Raw genomic sequence first — 22,685 nt, 5'->3', positions numbered from 1 at the left:
TTGCATCGATGTTCATCAGGGATATTGGTCTAAAATTCTCTTTTTTTGCTGTGTCTCTGCCAGGCTTTGGTATCAGGATGATGCTGGCCTCATAAAATGAGTTAGGGAGGATTCCCTCTTTTTCTATTGATTGGAATAGTTTCAGAAGGAATGGTACCAGCTCCTCCTTGTACTTCTGGTAGAATTCAGCTGTGAATGCATCTGGTCCTGGACTTTTTTTGGTTGGTAGGCTATTAATTATTGCCTCAATTTCAGAGCCTGCTATTTGTCTATTCAGGGATTCAACTTCTTCCTGGTTTAGTCTTGGAAGAGTGTAAGTGTCCAGGAAATTATCCATTTCTTCTAGATTTTCTAGTTGATTTGCGTAGAGGTGTTTATAGTATTCTCTGATGGTAGTTTGTATTTCTGTGGGGTCGGTGGTGATATCCCCTTTATCATTTTTTATTGCGTCTATTTGATTCCTCTCTCTTTTCTTCTTTATTAGTCTTGCTAGCGGTCTGTCAATTTTGTTGATCTTTTCAAAAAACCAACTCCTGGATTCATTGATTTTTTGGAGGGTTTTTTGTGTCTCTATCTCCTTCAGTTCTGCTCTGATCTTAGTTATTTCTTGCCTTCTGCTAGCTTTTGAATGTGTTTGCTCTTGCCTCTCTAGTTCTTTTAATTGTGATGTTAGAGTGTCCATTTTAGATCTTTCCTGCTTTCTCTTGTGGGCATTTAGTGCTCTAAATTTCCCTCTAAACACTGCTTTCAATGTGTCCCAGAGATTCTGGTATGTTGTATCTTTGTTCTCATTGGTTTCAAAGAACATCTTTATTTCTGCCTTCATTTCGTTATGTACCCAGTAGTCATTCAGGAGCAGGTTGTTCAGTTTCCATGCAGTTGAGCGGTTTTGATTGAGTTTCTTAGTCCTGAGTTCTAGTTTGATTGCACTGTGGTCTGAGAGACAGTTTGTTATAATTTCTGTTCTTTGACATTTGCTGAGGAGTGCTTTACTTCCAATATGTGGTCAATTTTGGAATAAGTGTGATGTGGTGCTGAGAAGAATGTATATTCTGTTGATTTGGGGTGGAGAGTTCTATAGATGTCTATTAGGTCTGCTTGGTGCAGAGATGAGTTCAATTCCTGGATATCCTTGTTAACTTTCTGCTCGTTGATCTAATGTTGACAGTGGAGTGTTGAAGTCTCCCTTATTATTGTATGGGAGTCTAAGTCTCTTTGTAAGTCTCTAAGGACTTGCTTTATGAATCTGGGTGCTCCTGTATTTAGTGCATATATATTTAGGATAGTTAGCTCTTCCTGTTGAATTGATCCCTTTACCATTATTTTTTTTTTTTTTTCTTTTTTCTTTTTTTTTTATGTTTTTTATTTTTTATTATACTTTAAGTTCTAGGGTACATGTGCATAACGTTTATATCATGTATAACTCCCCAGTGCAATCCCTCCCTCCTCCCCCCTCCCCATGATAGGCCCCAGTGTGTGATGTTCCCCTTCCCGAGTCCAAGTGATCTCATTGTTCAGTTCCCACCTATGAGTGAGAACATGCGGTGTTTGGTTTTCTCTTCTTGTGATAGTTTGCTAAGAATGATGGTTTCCAGCTGCATCCATGTCCCTACAAAGGACGCAAACTCATCCTTTTTGATGGCTGCATAGTATTCCATGGTGTATATGTGCCACATTTCTTAATCCAGTCTGTCACAGATGGACATTTGGGTTGATTCCAAGTCTTTGCTATTGTGAATAGTGCCGCAATAAACATGCGTGTGCATGTGTCTTTGTAGTAGAGTAATTTATAATCCTTTGGGTATATACCCAGTAGTGGGATGGCTGGGTCATATGGTACATCTAGTTCTAGATCCTTGAGGAATCGCCATACTGTTTTCCATAATGGTTGAACTAGTTTACAATCCCACCAACAGTGTAAAAGTGTTCCTATTTCTCCACATCCTCTCCAACATCTATTGTTTCCTGACTTCTTAATGATTGCCATTCTAACTGGTGTGAGATGGTATCTCATTGTGGTTTTGATTTGCATTTCTCTGATGGCGAGTGATGACGAGCATTTTTTCATGTGTCTGTTGGCTGTATGGATGTCTTCTTTTGAGAAATGTCTGTTCATATCCTTTCCCCAGTTTTTGATGGGGTTGTTTGTTTTTTTCTTGTATATTTGTTTGAGTTCTTTGTAGATTCTGGATATTAGCCCTTTGTCAGATGAGTAGGTTGCAAAAATTTTCTCCCATTCTGTAGGTTGCCTGTTCACTCTGATGGTAGTTTCTTTTGCTGTGCAGAAGCTCTTTAGTTTAATTAGATCCCATTTGTCAATTTTGGCTTTTGCTGCCGTTGCTTTTGGTGTTTTAGACATGAAGTCCTTGCCCATGCCTATGTCCTGAATGGTACTACCTAGATTTTCTTCTAGGGTTTTTATGGTATTAGGTCTAACATTTAAGTCTCTAATCCATCTTGAATTAATTTCGTATAAGGGGTAAGGAAAGGATCCAGTTTCAGCTTTCTACTTGTGGCTAGCCAATTTTCCCAGCACCATTTATTAAATAGGGAATCCTTTCCCCATTTCTTGTTTTTGTCAGGTTTGTCAAAGATCAGATGGCTGTAGATGTGTGGTATTATTTCTGAGGACTCTGTTCTGTTCCACTGGTCTATTTCTCTGTTGTGGTACCAGTACCATGCTGTTTTGGTTACTGTAGCCTTGTAGTATAGTTTGAAGTCAGGTAGCGTGACGCCTCCAGCTTTGTCCTTTTGACCTAGGATTGTCTTGGCAATGCGGGCTCTTTTTTGGTTCCATATGAACTTTAAAGCAGTTTTTTCCAATTCTGTGAAGAAACTCATTGGTAGCTTGATGGGGATGGCATTGAATCTATAAATCACCTTGGGCAGTATGGCCATTTTCACGATATTGATTCTTCCTATCCATGAGCATGGTGTGTTCTTCCATTTGTTTGTGTCCTCTTTGATTTCACTGAGCAGTGGTTTGTAGTTCTCCTTGAAGAGGTCCTTTACATCCCTTGTAAGCTGGATTCCTAGGTATTTTATTCTCTTTGAAGCAATTGTGAATGGAAGTTCATTCCTGACTTGGCTCTCTGCTTGTCTGTTACTGGTGTATAAGAATGCTTGTGATTTTTGCACATTAATTTTGTATCCTGAGACTTTGCTGAAGTTGCTTATCAGCTTAAGGAGATTTTGGGCTGAGACGATGGGGTTTTCTAAATATACAATCATGTCATCTGCAAACAGGGACAATTTGACTTCTTCTTTTCCTAGCTGAATACCCTTGATTTCTTTCTCTTGCCTGATTGCCCTAGCCAGTACTTCCAACACTATGTTGAATAGGAGTGGTGAGAGAGGGCATCCCTGTCTTGTGCCAGTTTTCAAAGGGAATTTTTCCAGTTTTTGCCCATTCAGTATGATATTAGCTGTGGGTTGTCATAAATAGCTCTTACTATTTTGAGGTATGTTCCATCAATACCAAATTTATTGAGCGTTTTTAGCATGAAGGGCTGTTGAATTTTGTCAAAAGCCTTTTCTGCATCTATTGAGATAATCATGTGTTTCTTGTCTTGGTTCTGTTTATATGCTGATTATGTTTATTGATTTGTGTACGTTGAACCAGCCTTGCATCCCAGGGATGAAGCCCACTTGATCATGGTGGATAAGCTTTTTGATGTGCTGCTGAATCTGGTTTGCCAGTATTTTATTGAGGATTTTTGCATCGATGTTCATCAGGGATATTGGTCTAAAATTCTCTTTTTTTGCTGTGTCTCTGCCAGGCTTTGGTATCAGGATGATGTGGCCTCATAAAATGAGTTAGGGAGGATTCCCTCTTTTTCTATTGATTGGAATAGTTTCAGAAGGAATGGTACCAGCTCCTCCTTGTACTTCTGGTAGAATTCAGCTGTGAATGCATCTGGTCCTGGACTTTTTTTGGTTGGTAGGCTATTAATTATTGCCTCAATTTCAGAGCCTGCTATTGTCTATTCAGGGATTCAACTTCTTCCTGGTTTAGTCTTGGAAGAGTGTAAGTGTCCAGGAAATTATCCATTTCTTCTAGATTTTCTAGTTGATTTGCGTAGAGGTGTTTATAGTATTCTCTGATGGTAGTTTGTATTTCTGTGGGGTCGGTGGTGATATCCCCTTTATCATTTTTTATTGCGTCTATTTGATTCCTCTCTCTTTTCTTCTTTATTAGTCTTGCTAGCGGTCTGTCAATTTTGTTGATCTTTTCAAAAAACCAACTCCTGGATTCATTGATTTTTTGGAGGGTTTTTTGTGTCTCTATCTCCTTCAGTTCTGCTCTGATCTTAGTTATTTCTTGCCTTCTGCTAGCTTTTGAATGTGTTTGCTCTTGCCTCTCTAGTTCTTTTAATTGTGATGTTAGAGTGTCCATTTTAGATCTTTCCTGCTTTCTCTTGTGGGCATTTAGTGCTCTAAATTTCCCTCTAAACACTGCTTTCAATGTGTCCCAGAGATTCTGGTATGTTGTATCTTTGTTCTCATTGGTTTCAAAGAACATCTTTATTTCTGCCTTCATTTCGTTATGTACCCAGTAGTCATTCAGGAGCAGGTTGTTCAGTTTCCATGCAGTTGAGCGGTTTTGATTGAGTTTCTTAGTCCTGAGTTCTAGTTTGATTGCACTGTGGTCTGAGAGACAGTTTGTTATAATTTCTGTTCTTTGACATTTGCTGAGGAGTGCTTTACTTCCAATTATGTGGTCAATTTTGGAATAAGTGTGATGTGGTGCTGAGAAGAATGTATATTCTGTTGATTTGGGGTGGAGAGTTCTATAGATGTCTATTAGGTCTGCTTGGTGCAGAGATGAGTTCAATTCCTGGATATCCTTGTTAACTTTCTGCTCGTTGATCTAATGTTGACAGTGGAGTGTTGAAGTCTCCCATTATTATTGTATGGGAGTCTAAGTCTCTTTGTAAGTCTCTAAGGACTTGCTTTATGAATCTGGGTGCTCCTGTATTTAGTGCATATATATTTAGGATAGTTAGCTCTTCCTGTTGAATTGATCCCTTTACCATTATTTAATGGCCTTCTTTGTCTCTTTTGATCCTTGATGGTTTAAAGTCTGTTTTATCAGAGACTAGGATTGCAACCCCTGCTTTTTTTTGTTCTCCATTTGCTTGGTAGATCTTCCTCCATCCCTTTATTTTGAGCCTATGTATTTCTCTGCATGTGAGATGGGTCTCCTGAATACAACAGACTGATGGGTCTTGACTCTTTCTCCAGTTTGCCAGTCTGTGTCTTTTAATTGGAGCATTTAGTCCATTTACATTTAAGGTTAATATTGTTATGTGTGAACTTGATCCTGCCATTATGATATTAACTGGTTATTTTGCTCGTTAGTTGATGCAGTTTTTTCCTAGACTCGATGGTCTTTACATTTTGGCATTTTTTTTGCCATGGCTGGTACTGGTTGCTCCTTTCCATGTTTAGGGCTTCCTTCAGGGTCTCTTGTAAGGCAGGCCTGGTGGTAACAAAATCTCTAAGCATTTGCTTATCTGTAAAGGATTTTATTTCTCCTTCACTGATGAAACTTAGTTTGGCTCGATATGAAATTCTGGGTTGAAAATTCTTTTCTTTAAGAACGTTGAATATTGGCCCCCACTCTCTTCTGGCTTGTAGAGTTTCTGCCGAGAGGTCTGCTGTGATTCTGATGGGCTTCCCTTTGTGGGTAACCCGACCTTTCTCTCTGGCTGCCCTTAAGATTTTTTCCTTCATTTCAACTTTGGTGAATCTGGCAATTATGTGTCTTGGAGTTGCTCTTCTGGAGGAGTATCTTTGTGGCGTTCTCTGTATTTCCTGAATTTGAATGTTGGCCTGCCCTACTAGGTTGGGGAAGTTCTCCTGGATGATATCCTGAAGAGTGTTTTCCAACTTGGTTCCATTTTCCCCCTCACTTTCAGGCACCCCAATCAGACGTAGATTTGGTCTTTTTACATAATCCCATACTTCTTGCAGGCTTTGTTCATTTCCTTTTCTTCTTTTTTCTTTTGGTTTCTCTTCTCGCTTCATTTCATTCATTTGATCCTCAATCGCTGATACTCTTTCTTCCAGTTGATCGAGTCGGTTACTGAAGCTTGTGCATTTGTCACGTATCATGGTTTCTCGTGTCATGGTTTTCATCTCTGTCATTTCGTTTATGACCTTCTTTGCATTAATCAGTCTAGCTGTCAATTCTTCCAGTCTTTTTTCAAGATTTTTAGTTTCTTTGCATTGGGTACGTAATTCCTCCTTTAGCTCTGAGAAGTTTGATGGACTGAAGCCTTCTTCTCTCATCTCGTCAAAGTCATTCTCTGACCAGCTTTGATCTGTTGCTGTCGATGGGCTGCTCTCCTTTGCAGGGGGAGATGCGCTCTTATTTTTTGAATTTCCAGCTTTTCTGCCCTGCTTTTTCCCCATCTTTGTGGTTTTATCTGCCTCTGGTCTTTGATGATGGTGACGTACTAATGGGGTATTGGTATAGGTGTCCTTCCTGTTTGATAGTTTTCTTTCTAACAGTCAGGACCCTCAGCTGTAGGTCTGTTGGAGATTGCTTGAGGTCCCAGACCCTGTTTGCCTGGGTATCAGCAGCAGAGTTTGCAGAAGATAGAATATTGCTGAACAGCGAGTGTACCTGTCTGATTCTTACTTTGGAAGCTTCCTCTCAGGGGTGTACTCCACCCTGTGAGGTGTGGGGTGTCAGACTGCCCCTAGTGGGGGATGTCTCCCAGTTAGGCTACTCAGGGGTCAGGAACCCACTTGAGCAGGCTGTCTGTCCCTTCTCAGATCTCAACCTCCACGTTGGGAGATCCACTGCTCTCTTCAAAGCTGTCAGACAGTCGTTTGCGTCTGCAGAGGTTCCTGCTGCTTTTTTTGTTGTTGTTGTTTTTTTTTTTTTTAGCTGTGCCCTGTCCCCAGAGGTGGAGTCTACAGAGACAGGCAGATTTCCTTGAGCTGCTTTGAATGCCGCCCAGTTCGAGCTTCCCAGGGGCTTTGTTTACCTACTTAAGCCTCAGCAATGGCGGGCGCCCCTCCCCCAGCCTCGCTGCTGCCTTGCGGTTAGATCGCAGACTGCTGGGTTAGCAGTGAGGGAGGCTCCGTGGGCGTGGGACCCTCCCGGCCAGGTGTGGGATATACTCTCCTGGTGTGTCCGTTTGCTTAAAGCACAGTATTGGGGTGGGAGTTACCCTTTTTTCCAGGTGTTGTGTGTCTCAGTTCCCTGGCTAGGAAAAGGGATTCCCTTCCCCCTTGCGCTTCCCAGGTGAGGCGATGCCTCGCCCTGCTTCAGCTCTCGCTGGTGGGGCTGCAGCAGCTGACCAGCACCGATTGTCCAGCACTCCCCAGTGAGATGACCCCAGTACCTCGGTTGAAAATGCAGAAATCACCGGTCTTCTGTGTTGCTCGCGCTGGGAGTTGGAGACTGGAGCTGTTCCTATTCGGCCATCTTGCTCCGCCCCCCCCAAAACCCAGCCCCTGCTTTTTTTCCTTTCAATTTGTTTGGTAAATATTCTTCCATCCATGTATTTTGAGCCAATGTGTGTCTTTGCACATGAAATGGGTCTCCTGAATACAGTACACTGATGGATCTTGACTCTACTTCCAAATTGCCAATCTGTGTCTTTTAATTCGGGCATTTTGTCTGTTTACATTGTGGTTAATATTGTTATGTGTGATTTGATCCTGTCATTCTGATGCTAGCTCATTATTTTGGCTGTTAGTTGATGCAATTTCTTCACAGTGTCAATGGTCTTTACAATTTGGTATGTTTTTGAAGAGGCTGGTACCGGTTTTTCCTTTCCATATTTAGCGCTTCCTTCAGGAGCTCTTGTAAGGCAGGCCTGGTGGTGACAAAATCTCTCAGCATTTGCTTGTCTGTAAAGGATTTTATTTCTCATTTTCTTATGAGGCTTAATTTGGCTGGATATGAAATTCTGGGTTGTTTTTCTTTAAGAGTGTTGAATATTGACCCCCACTCTCTTCTGGCTTGTAGCGTTTCTGCAGAGAGATCCACTGTTTATCTGATGGGCTTCCCTTTGTGGGTAACCCCACCTTTCTCTCTGGCTGCCTTTGACATTTTTTCCTTCATTTCAACCTTGGTGAATCTGACAATTGTGTGTCTTGGGGTTGCTCTTCTCGAGGAATGTCTTTGTGGTGTTCTCTGTGTTTCCTGAATTTAAATGTTGGCCTGTCTTTCTAGGGGCATGTTCTCCTGGATAATATCTTGAAGAGTGTTTTCTAACTTGGTTCCATTCTCCCCATCACTTGCAGGTACACTAATCAAATGTAGGTTTGGTGTTTTCACATTGTCCCATATTTCTTGGAGGCTTTGCTCATTTCTTTTCTTTCTTTTTTCTCTAATCTTGTATTCATGCTTTATTTCATTAAGTTGATTTTCAATCTCTAATATCCTTTCTTCCGCTTGATCAATTCAGTTATTGATACTTGTGTGTGCTTCACGAAGTTCTTGTGTGTGTTTTTCAGCTCCATCAGGTCATTTATGTTCTCTAAACTGGTTATGCTAGTTAGCCATTCATCTAACCTTTTTTCAAGGTTCTTAACTTCCTTGCATTTTATTGGAGCATGCTCCTTTAGCTTGGAGGAGTTTGTTATTACCCACCTTCTGAAGCCTACTTCTGTCAATTCATTAAACTCATTCTCTGTGCAGTTTTGTTCCCTTGCTGGCGAGGAATTGTGATCCTTTGCAGGAAAAGAGATATTCTGGATTTTGGAATTTTCAGCCTTTTTGTGCTGTCTTTTCCTCATCTTCGTGGATTTATCTACCTTTAGTATTTGATGTTGGTGACCTTCAGATGGGGTTTCTGTGTGGATGTGCTTTTTGTTGATGTTGATGCTTTTCCTTTCTGTTTGTTGGTTTTCCTTCTAATGGTGAGGCCCCTCAGCTGCAGGTCTGCTGAAGTTTGGTGGAGGTCCACTCCAGACCCTGTTTTCCTGGGTATCACCAGAGGAGGCTCCAGAATAGCAAAGATTGCTGCCTGTTCCTTTCTCTGGAAGCTTCATCCCAGAGGGGCACCACCAGATGCCAGCTGCGGCTCTCCTGTATGAGGTGTCTGTAGACCCCTGCTGGGAGGTGTCTCCCATTCAGGAGGCACAGGGATCAGGGACCCATTTGAGGAGGCAGTCTGTCCCTTAGCAGAGCTTGAGCACTGTGCTGGGAGATCTGCTGCTCTCTTCAGAGCCGGCAGGTGGGAATGTTTAAGTCTGCTGAAGCTGTGAGAGAGCTGCCCCTTCCCCCAGGTGCTCTGTCTGAGGGAGATGGGCGTTTTATCTATAAGCCCCTGACTGGAGCTGCTACCATTCTTTCAGAGATGCCCTGCCTAAAGAGGAGGAATCTAGAGAGGCAGTCTGGCTACAGAGGCTTTGCTGAACTGCAGTGGGCTCTGCCCAGTTTGAACTTCCCAGCAGCTTTGTTTACACTGTGAGGGGAAAACCACTTCCTCAAGCCTCAATAATGGTGGACGCCTCTCCTCCCACCAAGCTGGAGTGTCCCAGGTCAACTTCAGACTGCTGTGCTGGCAGCAAGAATTTCAAGCCAGTGGATCTTAGCTTGCTGGGCTCTGTGGGGGTGGGATCAGCTGAGTAGGTGACTTGGCTCCCTGGCTTCAGCCCTCTTTCCAGGGAAGTGAACAGTTCTGTCTCACTGGCATTCCAGGCACCAATGGGGTATAAGAAAAAACTCCTGTACTAGCTTGGTGTCTGCCCAAACGGCCGCCCAGTTTTGTGCTTGAAACCAAGGGCCCTGGTGGTGTAGGCACCTGAGAGAATCTCCTGGTCTGAGGGTTGCAGAGACCATGGGAAAAATGTAGTATATGAGCCTGAGTGCACCATCCCTCACGGCATGGTCCCTAGTGGCTTCCCTTGGCTGGGGAAGGAGTGCCCCCACCCCTTGAGCTTCCCTGGTAAGGTGATGCCCCACTCTTTTTTGGCTCACCCTCTGTGGGCTGCACCCACTGTCTAACTAGTCTCAATGAGATGAGCTGGGAACTCCAGTTGGAAATGCAGAAATCATCCCCCTTCTGCACTGATCTCGCTGAGAAATGCAGACGGGAGCTGTTTCTATTTGGCCATCTTGCCAGCCACCAAGCTACTTATTTTACACAGTGGGCAGATTAGCAAAAATAATGGCCTGAGAATGAAACTCTTTGTCATGAATATGGAGTGTGTAATTGGTGATGGGTCTGTGATGGTTGGTGGCACTGAGTCTTACAGTCCATTCCTTTTTGAGATAATTAACTTATTTAGCCAGATATGGCTCCCTTTATCTTTGTCATTTTAGAAGTAGGGCACTGGTGACCATAGTGTGACTGGCTAAGGGCAATTTGCTACTGTCCATAGAAAAAGAAATAACTTAAATCCCATTTATGAGATATGTAGAATGAATATGTCAACCTTCATATATCAGCAATGATGACACTTGAGAAAAAACATAAGATGGGAAGGAGAATAATCATCACAGATAATTTACCTTCCTTCCATATTGTGAAACATCAATAGTGAAATCTCAAATTGGTCACATGCACATACAATTAATGTTTGAAACACTTTGCATCTTTGAGAAAAAAGTTTTATCTTCAGATCCTTTGTTGCTGATTACACGACAAAACTAAAGAAAATAAGGTTTTGAGTCCCTGCTGATAACTTCTCAGCTAAGATACAGTTCGTTAAACAATGTTTCCTTTATGATGAACTAAGGCAATTGATTCAGTGACACCAAGAGGCTTGTTTTAGCAATTCAGGATAAGCTAATGTCAGCAGGGAAAGGAAGCATGTGAAAATCACCTTTAGTATTTTATGGTTCTATGTTCAGCACAACAAAGGGAAACTAGAGTAATGATTGATGTAGCTCAGTGATTCCCAAACTTGGTTAATTATGAATATCATTTGGCAGCACTTACTAGAAGTATCGATACAAGCTCTTTCACTGGAGAATTTGGTCCAGGTGAATCCTGTTAATACTTGAGATAGTCTGATATACATCATATGTAGTTACTAAAGAACAAATTAAACATAAGGTATAGGATACATCCCCTTGGCTATTGATTCTTATGCCGAATGGCTAAGATTAGAAGACTGCATCTAACTTTGAATAATGAGTCAATAAGGGAATTATCATAGCACTATAAATCACAGACCTTCAAAGAATGTGTTACAAAATAAATGATAAAAGATATATTGGAAGACAACCCTAAAAATTGATCAATAAACCTTGGGATAAAGTCCAGACATCTGATTATTTAAATAAAGATATATTTAAAAAATTAATATAGCTGTTTCACTTAATGGAAACTTCTCTGGAGCCTATATACAAAAGTAAGAAAGTGTATGACTCTGGCAAATGTGAAACAGGATTGTCAAAGCAGGGCTAGGTATTGTCTCTAAATTGTTGGTGATTTCCATCTATTGACCAGTCCTGGTTGCTGCTCAGTGGAACGTTAAGTGAAAAAGTAATCACCCTCTTTAAGCAAATAGAAGAGTAATTTATTATAATAGTAGTCCAATATGTTTTTATATATTGTAGAGAATAAACACATTTATTGTAGAGAACAAATACATTTTATATATTGTAGAGAATAAACAGAATAAACACAACACAGAAAAGGAAAGAGAATAACCTATAGTTATAGGCACATGAAAGTAAAACTAATCAGTGAATCAATCAGCCCTACTGTGGGTTAGGCACTTGTATTAAATTCCAAGGGCACAATGGCAAACAAGACATGGTCCCGAATCTCAGGTATCAGTTACTTAGAGGGTCTTCTGGTATCTAATCTAGAACTGAGTAGACTTTTAAATGGATCATGAGTAAGAGTATAAAAACAGATGGTGCACAATTGTTTATACAAAGTCTTTTCCCCGTCAATGACATAAGTAACCCTGGTATTTTAATATAATGCTTTATGCATTTATTGCTTCTTATAAGTATTAAGAAATTATGATTTAAAAATTGATTTGACTAATTAAATATAAAATTTATAAATGTAAAATCTGATTTAGTTAAGGTGGTCATCTTTTACAGATATGTACCTATGTAGTCAAATATTATTTCAAGATGAATCTTTTTATATTCAATAGATAATATGTAGAATAAGTGGTTAATCAATGAAAAACATTATCCTTGACCTTATTTAGTCAATTTAGTTTTGTAAACAATTAGACATTTACTCGACTTAAGTAACTAAAAGTTATGATGGGACCAGCAACCACTTGGCTGTAAGAATGGTAAATGTGATCTTTAGTTTAGTGTAACTAGATAGGCTTCTACTGATGTTGCTTGTACAGCAATATACTTAGAAAATATCATTAAAAGATTACTTCCATGGGTAAAAAACCATTTCTCTATGAGAATGAATTATAACTTGCTAACAAGCAATATGCATATTCAGCCCTACAAAATATTTAAATGCCAAACATTTCAGGAGAGTGGTTGAATTTTTAGAATATATTTTCAAGACGTAATTAATAAGTACCAATTCTATTCTGTTTAGCTTTAGGAAAACAAGGTTATTTTCTTCCAATGAAGTTTTCTAAACACAACAAAAGGTTACAATTTAAACTAAATATCACGGACCATTTTTGTCCATCCCTGTGGACCTTATTTTTTGTAAATATAAAGATTCAATATTCAGGCGAGGACACATATTCTGGATACACAACTATTACAGATTTTCCAAGAGCGAATACCCCATACAATAAACAGAACACAATAACTATAGGAAAGCAGCATAATTTCTCTTAATTCATCAATTTTATAAGTCTTCACAATCTTACAATGCATTCGGATCTTCATATGAAAATGAAATCAATGATATTGACACTGGACGAGCACAGAATGGTAGAAACTGGTTGCTCACATGACAATGAAAGTAATTTTCAGTATTTCTGAATTTATTAATTTTCATTTAAGCAAACCTAATACTAATATCCCATCATTTTTTGATACACTGTTTACATGCTCATTAAAATTATAATAACATTTTTGGTATTTTTTATATGTACATTAAAATTAGAGCAGGAGCAAATGATCATGTGTGATACCATTGGGTGTCTAGAAGAGGTAAATTTTTCCAGCTAGAAATAGATATTTGTTATATATATAAATTCAAAGTCTAAGATATTTCCAGCCTGCCATTGGACTTTTTCATATGAAATATCTGACACCTGAGAGGAATGTTCACCTGCCATTATTAGCAGTGCCAAATGAAGTCACTTGTCTGTGTAAATCTTGGGTAATGTGGCATGTTAGGGCTCAAGATCATAACCAGAGCTAATCGTTAAACTATAGAAAGTTTAGCTGGCCTGCCACTGAAAGATTGGACGTAATCACTCTTTGAACTTCAGTCTGGAAAAGGCACAGTATGACTGATATTTTAAGAATTCTCTCTTTACAGGACAGGAAAAAATGAAAATTTGAGTATAGTTTTTAAAGTATCCAAACTCTTCATGATCTTTCTGGCTAAGGCTTTGGCTGTATAGAATAAGTATAAATGTGATAACTTCTTGGTGACAAGAAACAAGAGGGAAAAAAAAAGGCTTCTAAGAAAAATAGGTATTACTAATGTTAATGAATACAATAACTTGCTTACAAGCAATATGCATAATAAATTCTCATAAAGTAGATACTGAGTTTGAGAGTTCATTAGAAAACATGTCCTTTTTTATTCTCTTCCAATAACCGCTAGAGACTCAAACAATAAGGAAACTATATTCTTACAAACAAGAGTATAGTACTACTGATTACTCATTGAAACTTCCATGCCTGAGAGATATTTACCAGACTTAAAGTTATGAGAAAACTTTAGCTATTGATTTACCACTTAAAGTAGCTTACATGTTTTAATACAACCTAGTTATTTTTAAAGGTAGAGTGGCTTGATCACTATAAAAACATCAATAATGAACATATTATGCAATAATACCTTGAAAAACTGTTTTAAAAAACAGGAAAAATGAATGTCAACTTCTTGTGCAAAAATCTGTAAAAGTTTAAGATGCCACTTTACAGAGGTCAAGCTGATGATCCATTAACGTTAATTAGGTTATGACTGCATTATTTTAAATACATGTATTGTTTTAAGACACTCCTTCACATGTCTGCACGAACAAAAGAAGCAAATACTCCATCTTCCCGAGCCAAGAGGCTTTCTGGAGTGTCATATTCTAAAATATTTCCGCGCTTCATCACAATAACCAGGTCTGCCGTCAGAATAGTGTGTACGCGATGCTGTGAGTGGAAAGAATACATGTATTTGTTATACATTTCAGGGCACAAGCCAAAACAATGGAATATGTATATTTCACGAATTATTCTGGGATATTTGTTTATCTTGGTGAGTGACGAGATGTAGGGATCACAGACACCTCCCCTTTTGTCCTTATTTAAATTATCATTTATTTACATACTTTTAAGCAATGGCCAACATGGCTGGGTTTTCTATGGGCTGTACTAACTTGAGTGTAGCTAATATATCAGCATCATCATTTCATGAAACCTTCAGTTTAAGTAGGGTAAAAATGTTTATTGAGTAATTAAATTAAGAGAGGTCATTGCAAACCCGTTGGGTTATAATGTCAACAATAATTATCTCTTGTGTAGAGTCACTAATTCTTTGGGCTATAACACAATTTGAAGAACCCTGGAAAGTGGTTTAGTTCCGGGATGACAATTTGGGGAAGTCCATTCTGGCATGCAGTAATAGAATGGATTATCCAGGCCTTTAGACATGCAGTCTGTCTTTGGAGATCACTGCCACTGACCCACTCCTCTCCACGCGATGCCCTTTGGATTAATTAGTAACTAACAATGATAAAAGCAACCACTTTCTGAGCGTATGCCATCTATTAAGTGCTCCACACACATTCTTGTGAATCATTAGAACATTCCTCAGCTGTGGGTGTTATCTCTCTCCACTTTATAGGGGAGACCATTCACAGAGATAAAGCAAAATCAGGAGATCACATAGATAATAAGTAGCAGAACCAGTATGAAAATTAGGTTTACCAGTTTCAAAATGTGAGCTATTTCCATCCCATCATCTAACTGTTTCATAAGGCTCTCTGATACCTTAGAGGAGCATTCACCTGCCATGTCAGTGTTGTGGTTAAGAGAACAGGCTCTGAAGATAAACGGGCCTTGTGTATTTTGGCTTTACCACCTGTTAGTTGTGCAATCTTGAGCAATATACTTAACATCGTATAGTTCCAGTTTCACATCTGTAAAATTATGGTAATAGTACCTGCCTCAGAGAAGGGTGATAAGGTTCAAATGAGATAATTCATGTAAAAAAATTCAGCACTTTGTCTGACATATACAAACAAATAATAAATGTCAACTACTATTATTTTTTATGTTTATAAATTAGAAAGGAAAAATCTGTGTGATGGGCTTTTACTTTTGCTAAGATCAGTATTGTTCAATAGAAATATAATGGGAGCCACATGTAATTTTAAATTTTCTAGGAGCTACATTTTCTTTTCTTTTTTTTTTTTTTTTTGAGACGGAGTCTCGCTCTGTCGCCCAGGCTAGAGCGCAGTGGCCGGATCTCAGCTCACTGCAAGCTCCGCCTCCCGGGTTTACGCCATTCTCCTGCCTCAGCCTCCCGAGTAGCTGGGACTACAGGCGCCCGCCACGTCGCCTGGCTAGTTTTTTGTATTTTTTAAGTAGAGACGGGGTTTCACCGTGTTAGCCAGGATGGTCTCGATCTCCTGACCTCGTGATCCGCCCGTCTCGGCCTCCCAAAGTGCTGGGATTACAGGCTTGAGCCACCGCGCCCGGCCCAGGAGCTACATTTTCAAAGTAGAAATAAACAAATGAAAGCAACTTTAATACATTTTAACCCAATCTATTCAGATGTTGTCATTTCAATATGTAACCAACATAAAAATGATTCATGAGAACTTTTACATGCTTCTATTAGTATTAAGTCTTTGAAATCCAGTATATATTTTACACTTATGACACTCCTCAGTTCGAACTATCTACATTTCAACTAATAGCCACATGTGACCAGGGACTACCATACTGAACCTGAACTATGCAGGTCAAAATATTAGTGTGCTGATGGGAGTCCCTGTCCAGAGTTCTAAACCTAGAAATGCCATCTGTTTAGCTGATACACAGTCTTCCAAAGTGCTTCTCTGAACAATCCAAAGTCCTACCTAAAACCATCCCCAGAGTTGAGAGCGTACATTCTGCCCTGGGCCATGTAGGTGGGGTGGGTTCAGTGTTTATGCTTGCAGAAAAGTCAGCAGTTATAGTTGTGGCTCATGACTCGAAGGGAAAAGAAAACATATATGGAATGTGATAATGATGCCAGCTTAGAACATGTGCCAGTTTTCAACACCCATGACAAGCCTATCATTTGCTGAATATTGGTAACAAATGATGTATTAGGTTGGTGCAAAAGTAATCGTGGTCTTTGCCATTACTTTTCATGTCAAAGACCACGATTACTTTTGCACCAACCTAATACACTGAGGAATTAACAAGATTTTGGAGGCTAACATTTATTTATCTTTGAGAAAGGCCCAGAGCCATTTGCACACCCATGTGTTTAGAAAAAGAAACTTAACAAGCTATCCAATAATATCTGCTGTGCGTTTTCCCTCCAGAAAAATATAAGCTCTTCAATAGTCGTATCATGGATGTCTAAAAAAAGAATATGGCCTCTAAACCCATAAATGTAATATTATAAACATTGCATTGATATTCTAAAATAATATTTACTAGAAGAAAATAAAAATAAAAACATTGAAAAATCTTGACCAACAGAAATAAATATAGTTGGTTTTTATTCCATTAGTTCAAATAATTGTTCCTTGACAAAGTGTGATGTCAATTGTAATCGTGTTGATAAAATTTTCAAAATGTTCCAGATAAATTAATGGTGTAATCACTTTTAGAAATAAATACCATGGACTATTTTGGTGTGTGAGTGCTTCCTTTTAGAAGCTGGAGAAAATTATCTTTTTAAGGCATTCCACAATTTTAGTGGCAGCTACCAAAGTAATAAGCTCTTAGGCAGGGAAGGAAAAACAGTTGATTTTAAGAGTTTTAGTTAATTCTACAAGCAGTCTACCACAAGCATGGTGGTGCTCTCCCTTTTGTGGGCCTGTTATGAGGAGTTGGTCCTCTACAAAATCTTACAGTGATTCTTCCTTGACAGCTTCATGTGTATTAGGGGCGGTTGGGAGCACGGAATTCTAGGTATCCTAGCGGCCACCTTCACATGAGTGGTTTTGAAATGAAGAATGAGTGAAAGAAATATAAGTCTATAGAAAAGTATTTAGTGAATGTAGGAGAAATTAGGTAAGAGGTAACCTAATTAGGAAACCTAACATTTTGTTAAACATACAAATTTTGCTCAAGTAATCTTCCACATATAGACTAAACAGAACCATCCAACAATGCCATGCTTCATGCAAAGTAGGAAAAATTCATCTTTTGAATAGGCAATGGTCTCTTTTCTCTCCCTCTCTCCACCCATTTTGGGGCAGCAGGAAGTTATTTCTCTTCCAAAATATCTCCCTACCTTTTTCCAGTAAGGAAATTCTTGAAAATACTGAATAATTATTTTTAACGTTAACCAATTCTACCCCTTAAATCATTCACACCTTAATATCAATGAGTTAATTGGGTGACTCTCCTCCAGGAAAGAGGAACCACAAAGTTCACTGGAAAAATTCGAGAAAGTAGATTTTTCTTTACTTAGGCAGTTTGCAGGAAGTAGGCCCTGATGCAACATCATTTCCTGTCATCTTGAAAAAAGCTGCACTCCAAAGGGTTCTGTTTCTCCCATGCATCATCTAAGAAAGTAGAAGCATAGCAAGCACTCCATACACCACTCTCGTTACTCACGAGTGAAACTCAAGTAACTATTTACATGAAACAATGCATTCTCCAGGGCAGGTAAGAAATGTGGATGGTATTTTTATGGATGCTTACAAAACATCCCCAAGGACTAGTGAAATTGGTCCTTAGAATAAGAGGTAAATTCAGTTCATAGGCTTCGTAAATACTCTCTTTTGCATGTATATATTTGAAAACACATGCATGAACTCCATTCGGTACTGAGCATGACGAAAGCACTTGGTTGAGCTGATTTTGTAATAATATCCTGCAGTTAGTTCCCTCATCCCAGCCCTCCCATTTATTCACAGCATTAGCCATGCCTTACTGAGGGGATACTGCCAAGATAACTACCGGAGAATGACAGACTTGGCGCAATAGATCATGATGGTCTACTTGTTGGTCATCACCAAAGTGGAAAAGAGGCCATTCTTGTGGGCGAGTAAATTTGGAGCAGTATCACACTCCACTAAAATACCCTCAGAAAAGACTAAAACAAGGCCTGCATCCAAAATAGAAGAGACACGGTGCTGGAGAGAAAAATAGAAGAGAAGAGAATCAGCAGAAGAATAAATGTCCAAGTGACTCATTAAAAAAATAGTTTTTATTAAGCAGTAAGACTAAGTATGAGCAAGAATCCCCTTGCAAAGAGGAAAAGACAAAACTATGGACTATTGTAAGTTAGCTATAACGTGAATTACAAATATTTAAGCACTTCTTCTATTTGATTGGTGCAATCTAAAATAGAGAAAATTACCTGCCCTTACTGTGAGATATCTCATTGTCTATTTTTTAATAGATTAATGAATGGAAACATAGAAATTAGGTATAGATAGTAGCAGAATAAGCGATCCAATTTAGGAATTTTCTTTCTGAAACTGCTCATCAGACCATCAGGTTATAGAAAAGATAATTATTCTATATGAACTACCATTTTATCTGGTAAACAAGCAGAGGCCATGACCTGCTGGAATCCTTAGATTTACAATGTCCTATCATTGTCACTTAAAGAAGTCAGTTAGGTAGAGCAGACAGTTTGGGAAAGAACAATGCTTTCAAAACATCTTCGTATTTTTTTTTTCTTTTTTTGCACAGATACGGAAACATTAGCAGAGAAATACATAATTCGACACAAGTATATTTTGCTAAAATGTAAAGATGATAACATGTTAGAACCAAAACCAAAGAGGTGTACCAACTCTGTCTTCTCATACTTACAGCTATTGTCACCACGGTCCGGTCTGCAAAGGCTGTCATTACTACTTTTTGCAATATATTCTCCTGAAAAAAAAAAAAAGTGTAAATTTTCTCTGGATGACTTTGTCATCATAATATTTTACCCCAAGAACAATATTCCACTGACTGCCTTGTGAGCGTTCTCAATCCCTCATTTTCTGTGGAAGTCATAAAAAGGGACAGTCCCCGGCAGCAGGTTCATGCTGGATTCTGTACGTGTCTTCAAAACACAAATGAAAGTCAGTCACTGATCAGCCGTAAGTGGGTAATAGATTTATGTCCAGGAAACGCAAAGAAGAAAATGAAATTAAATGGGTATCAAACTGCTCACTTGAGTTATACCACAGAAAGTATGTATTCGAAACCAGCAAAATTCTGTAATGATGTTAAGCTTTGAGTCAGAAAAGGGGAAAAACTAAAAATTGATGCCACAAATTTGGACTTTGACACATAAATGAACATTCTAGGAAGAAACACTTTTTATCCCCACCACAAAGCACTGTTATAATTATATATATATTTTTTGAGACGGAGTCTCGCTCTGTCGCCCAGGCTGGAGTGCAGTGGCCGGATCTCGGCTCACTGCAAGCTCCGCCTCCCGGGTTTACGCCATTCTCCTGCCTCAGTCTCCCGAGTAACTGGGATTACAGGCGCCCGCCACCTCGCCCGGCTAGTTTTTTGTATTTTTTAGTAGAGAGGGGGTTTGTATAATTATATTTTAAAGGCTGTTCTGGGTACAGATTCCATCTCTGTCCTAGAGGAAATCTTGGTTCAATTTTTAGAGTGAAGGAATTCTTTCAATCATTTAATTCACACTATCTCTTTTCTGTTGAGGCAGTATTACCCTTATGATAACCCTCATGTGTCCTTTCTGATGTCAAATTTTAATATCAAGCTAACTTTCAAAAGAACATTAATTTCTAGCTTATATGCAGTTTGTGATTTAACGTAACATTTTACCTACTCATGCACAGCCTTCTGGACAGATCTTTCTTAGATACATTTGACAATTTCAAATAATATATTTCAAAAGGCAAAATTTATGGCTTTTTACCATAAACACATAGAGAAGGCCATTATTAATTCTAGCCATCATTAATCCCAGTGAATCACTCTTCTTCAACTTGCTTTAGGAAATAATGAGTGGTGTTGGTTATCAATAGATTCTATTAAACAGAGATTTTCACACTGCATTTCAGAACTTTTATGGCATAGTACTTGAATATAGTACAGTACCTCTCATCAACTAAGCCCTGGAAATTTACTGTTCTGAAACATTTTCCAAAAGTTGTGGCACATTTATTTTATGTTTATTGGTAATAGGAATGCCTTTAAACCATATGTCAGGTCCTATTTATTGTAATTCTCAATGTGCTATCATCAGTTCATCAAGGAGATGATTGAGCAGATTCTCAAAACAATAGTACTGAGGATTCAGAACCCATTCAGGAAATAATAACTTGTAATTTTCATGCACATTTCTCTAATTCGTCAATTTTAAAAGCTTAGATAATGCACTCACTGTGGCCATGTCAATGGAAGCTGTTGCCTCATCCATAATAAGAATGCTGCTTTTGCGGACAAAGGCCCTGGCAAGGCAAAATAGCTGTCTCTGTCCAACACTAAAATTCTCCCCACCTTCAGTGACAACCGCATCTAAATCAGAGAAAGAAGCAAGGATTTCACTAAAGAAATGCTACTAACAATTTCCTTGGGCAAAATCATGAAAAACACATTACGTTGTATGACAGCATGATGGATATCACTTAGTGCTGGTGCAAGGACTTCAGACTGGAACACAAAGAGGAACTCCGCTTGGGAAAATGAAGATGTTCCTAAATCATCTCATTTATGACAATAGGTAGTGAATTACCTCTGATAGTAGGATATAAAACATTCTGACGACAGAAAGACCTTGGAAATTATTTAATTATTTAATACGATTCTCTAAGGGGATTACTGAACATAATTACCTAAGATCCAGAGAGATGAAATGGCTTGCCCAAAGTCACATTTAGCTAACTTGATAAGATACAGAATATTCTCAACTCTAATTCCACTTCTCTTTTAATTCTACCATCTTTCTGAACTGTAAGTACCAAGTGGATAAGGACTGGGCTTGTTGTTGTTTGTCAGCATGTCCCTAGTACTATGATATCTTACACAGGAGCTGAATAACACACTGTTGTATGGATAAATGAATGATATGTCCTCATTATCCTTTTCTTTTTTTTGGTTTCCATCTACATTTCATAAACTATACTATTGTGAGTTTAAGATAAATTCTATTTCCAAATGTCTTTTTTATTAGAATTCAAACACCTTTTCCTAATGGCCTGGGGAAAATTTCTATTGATTATATTCTAATGGCATCAAAGTCTTATAATTTGTCATGATTGGAAAATAGGTATTCTCCAAACTCTAATTTACATATAAGAGGATGCTGGAGACAAGGAATGTTTCCACTAAAGCTGGCCTGAACCAAATCTTCATTAAGCAACTGGTCATCTTTACTAAGATGACGAGCACAATATTCATCAGTTACATGATGTAAATACAATCCCCTGTTGCCTGTGCTGTACCATAACCCCAAAACACTATGCTCACAATTCTAAACAGGTGCATGCAGCTCTCATGTTAATGAAGAGGACTAGAAAGATGCAATTGTCTGTCTTTCCAAATATTAATGGTGAGAGAGGGGATCTCTAAATGCCAAGAGAGAAAGTTTTATAAGCATGTATTAATTTCTCAAGTAGACTTGCTGGGCTTTCCACAGGAGACATCAAAAAAACTATTATGGGAGCTAGGCATAGGGGCACCTATAGTCCCAGCTACTCAGGAGGATCACTTGACCCCTGGGATTAGAGGATGTAGTATGCGATGATCTTGCCTGTTAATGGCCACTGCACTCAAGTCTGGGTAACATAGCGAGAACTTGTCCCAAAAAAAGAAAAAATCATTATGGAAAGTTCATCTAGAGTTCTGGAATTACGTTCACAACCTGACCCTGGCAAGTCAATAAAACATTCCTTAAAGATATGCTGTCTTAATTTTTGGTTGTGGCATACTTTCTCTTTGGAACTTAATTAAAATAATAAAATGTAGTGTTTTTGAGTTGGCCTTCCTTGTCAAATAAACTAACAGATAAACATAATTTTATTTTGTAGGTTGATTTTTAAAAAACTAGATGCCAAATAACACAATTTGGCAACTATATGTTATATATTAAATGTAGAGTATCAATCAATCAACTATTATCTTTTCTCGTGTTTTCTTAGAAGATATTAAGGAGGCAGAAGTCAAAAATTATACATGTTCCTTTTAATGAGTTAAAGATAGTATGAACTCTGTGGTTTCAATAATCACATTGTTCTTTCATTCTGTCATCATTTATTTGTCAGACATTGTACAACCTCTAGGAATGAATTTTTATCAGTGATTGAGTACATGTTGTGTTCTTTACACAAGTGTTTAAAACTGATACTGCCTCAAGGCAATACAAAACAATATCTTAAAACACAAACAACCCCATCAAAAAGTGGGCAAAGGATATGAACAGACACTTCTCAAAAGAAGACATTTATGCAGC

General features: G+C 38.6%; 1 protein-coding gene across 1 annotated transcript in view; it reads right to left on the bottom strand.

The window, feature by feature from the left end:
- Positions 1-11,471: 11,471 nt before the first annotated feature.
- Positions 11,472-22,685, bottom strand: part of ABCC9 (ATP binding cassette subfamily C member 9) — a 152,504-nt gene continuing 141,290 nt past the window's right edge. Inside the window, 3 exon segments of the mRNA XM_033222695.1 lie at positions 11,472-14,236; positions 19,079-19,141; positions 20,619-20,752. Of these exon segments, the coding sequence (XP_033078586.1) occupies positions 14,099-14,236; positions 19,079-19,141; positions 20,619-20,752 (335 nt within the window). The 3' untranslated portion in view covers positions 11,472-14,098.

Source organism: Trachypithecus francoisi, unplaced genomic scaffold, assembly GCF_009764315.1.
Source record: "Trachypithecus francoisi isolate TF-2019V2 unplaced genomic scaffold, Tfra_2.0 Lachesis_group11, whole genome shotgun sequence".
NCBI classification, from domain to species: Eukaryota; Metazoa; Chordata; class Mammalia; order Primates; family Cercopithecidae; genus Trachypithecus; species Trachypithecus francoisi.
The sequence above is the reverse complement of the archived record's forward strand: the minus strand, read 5'-3'. Positions and strand labels throughout refer to the sequence as shown.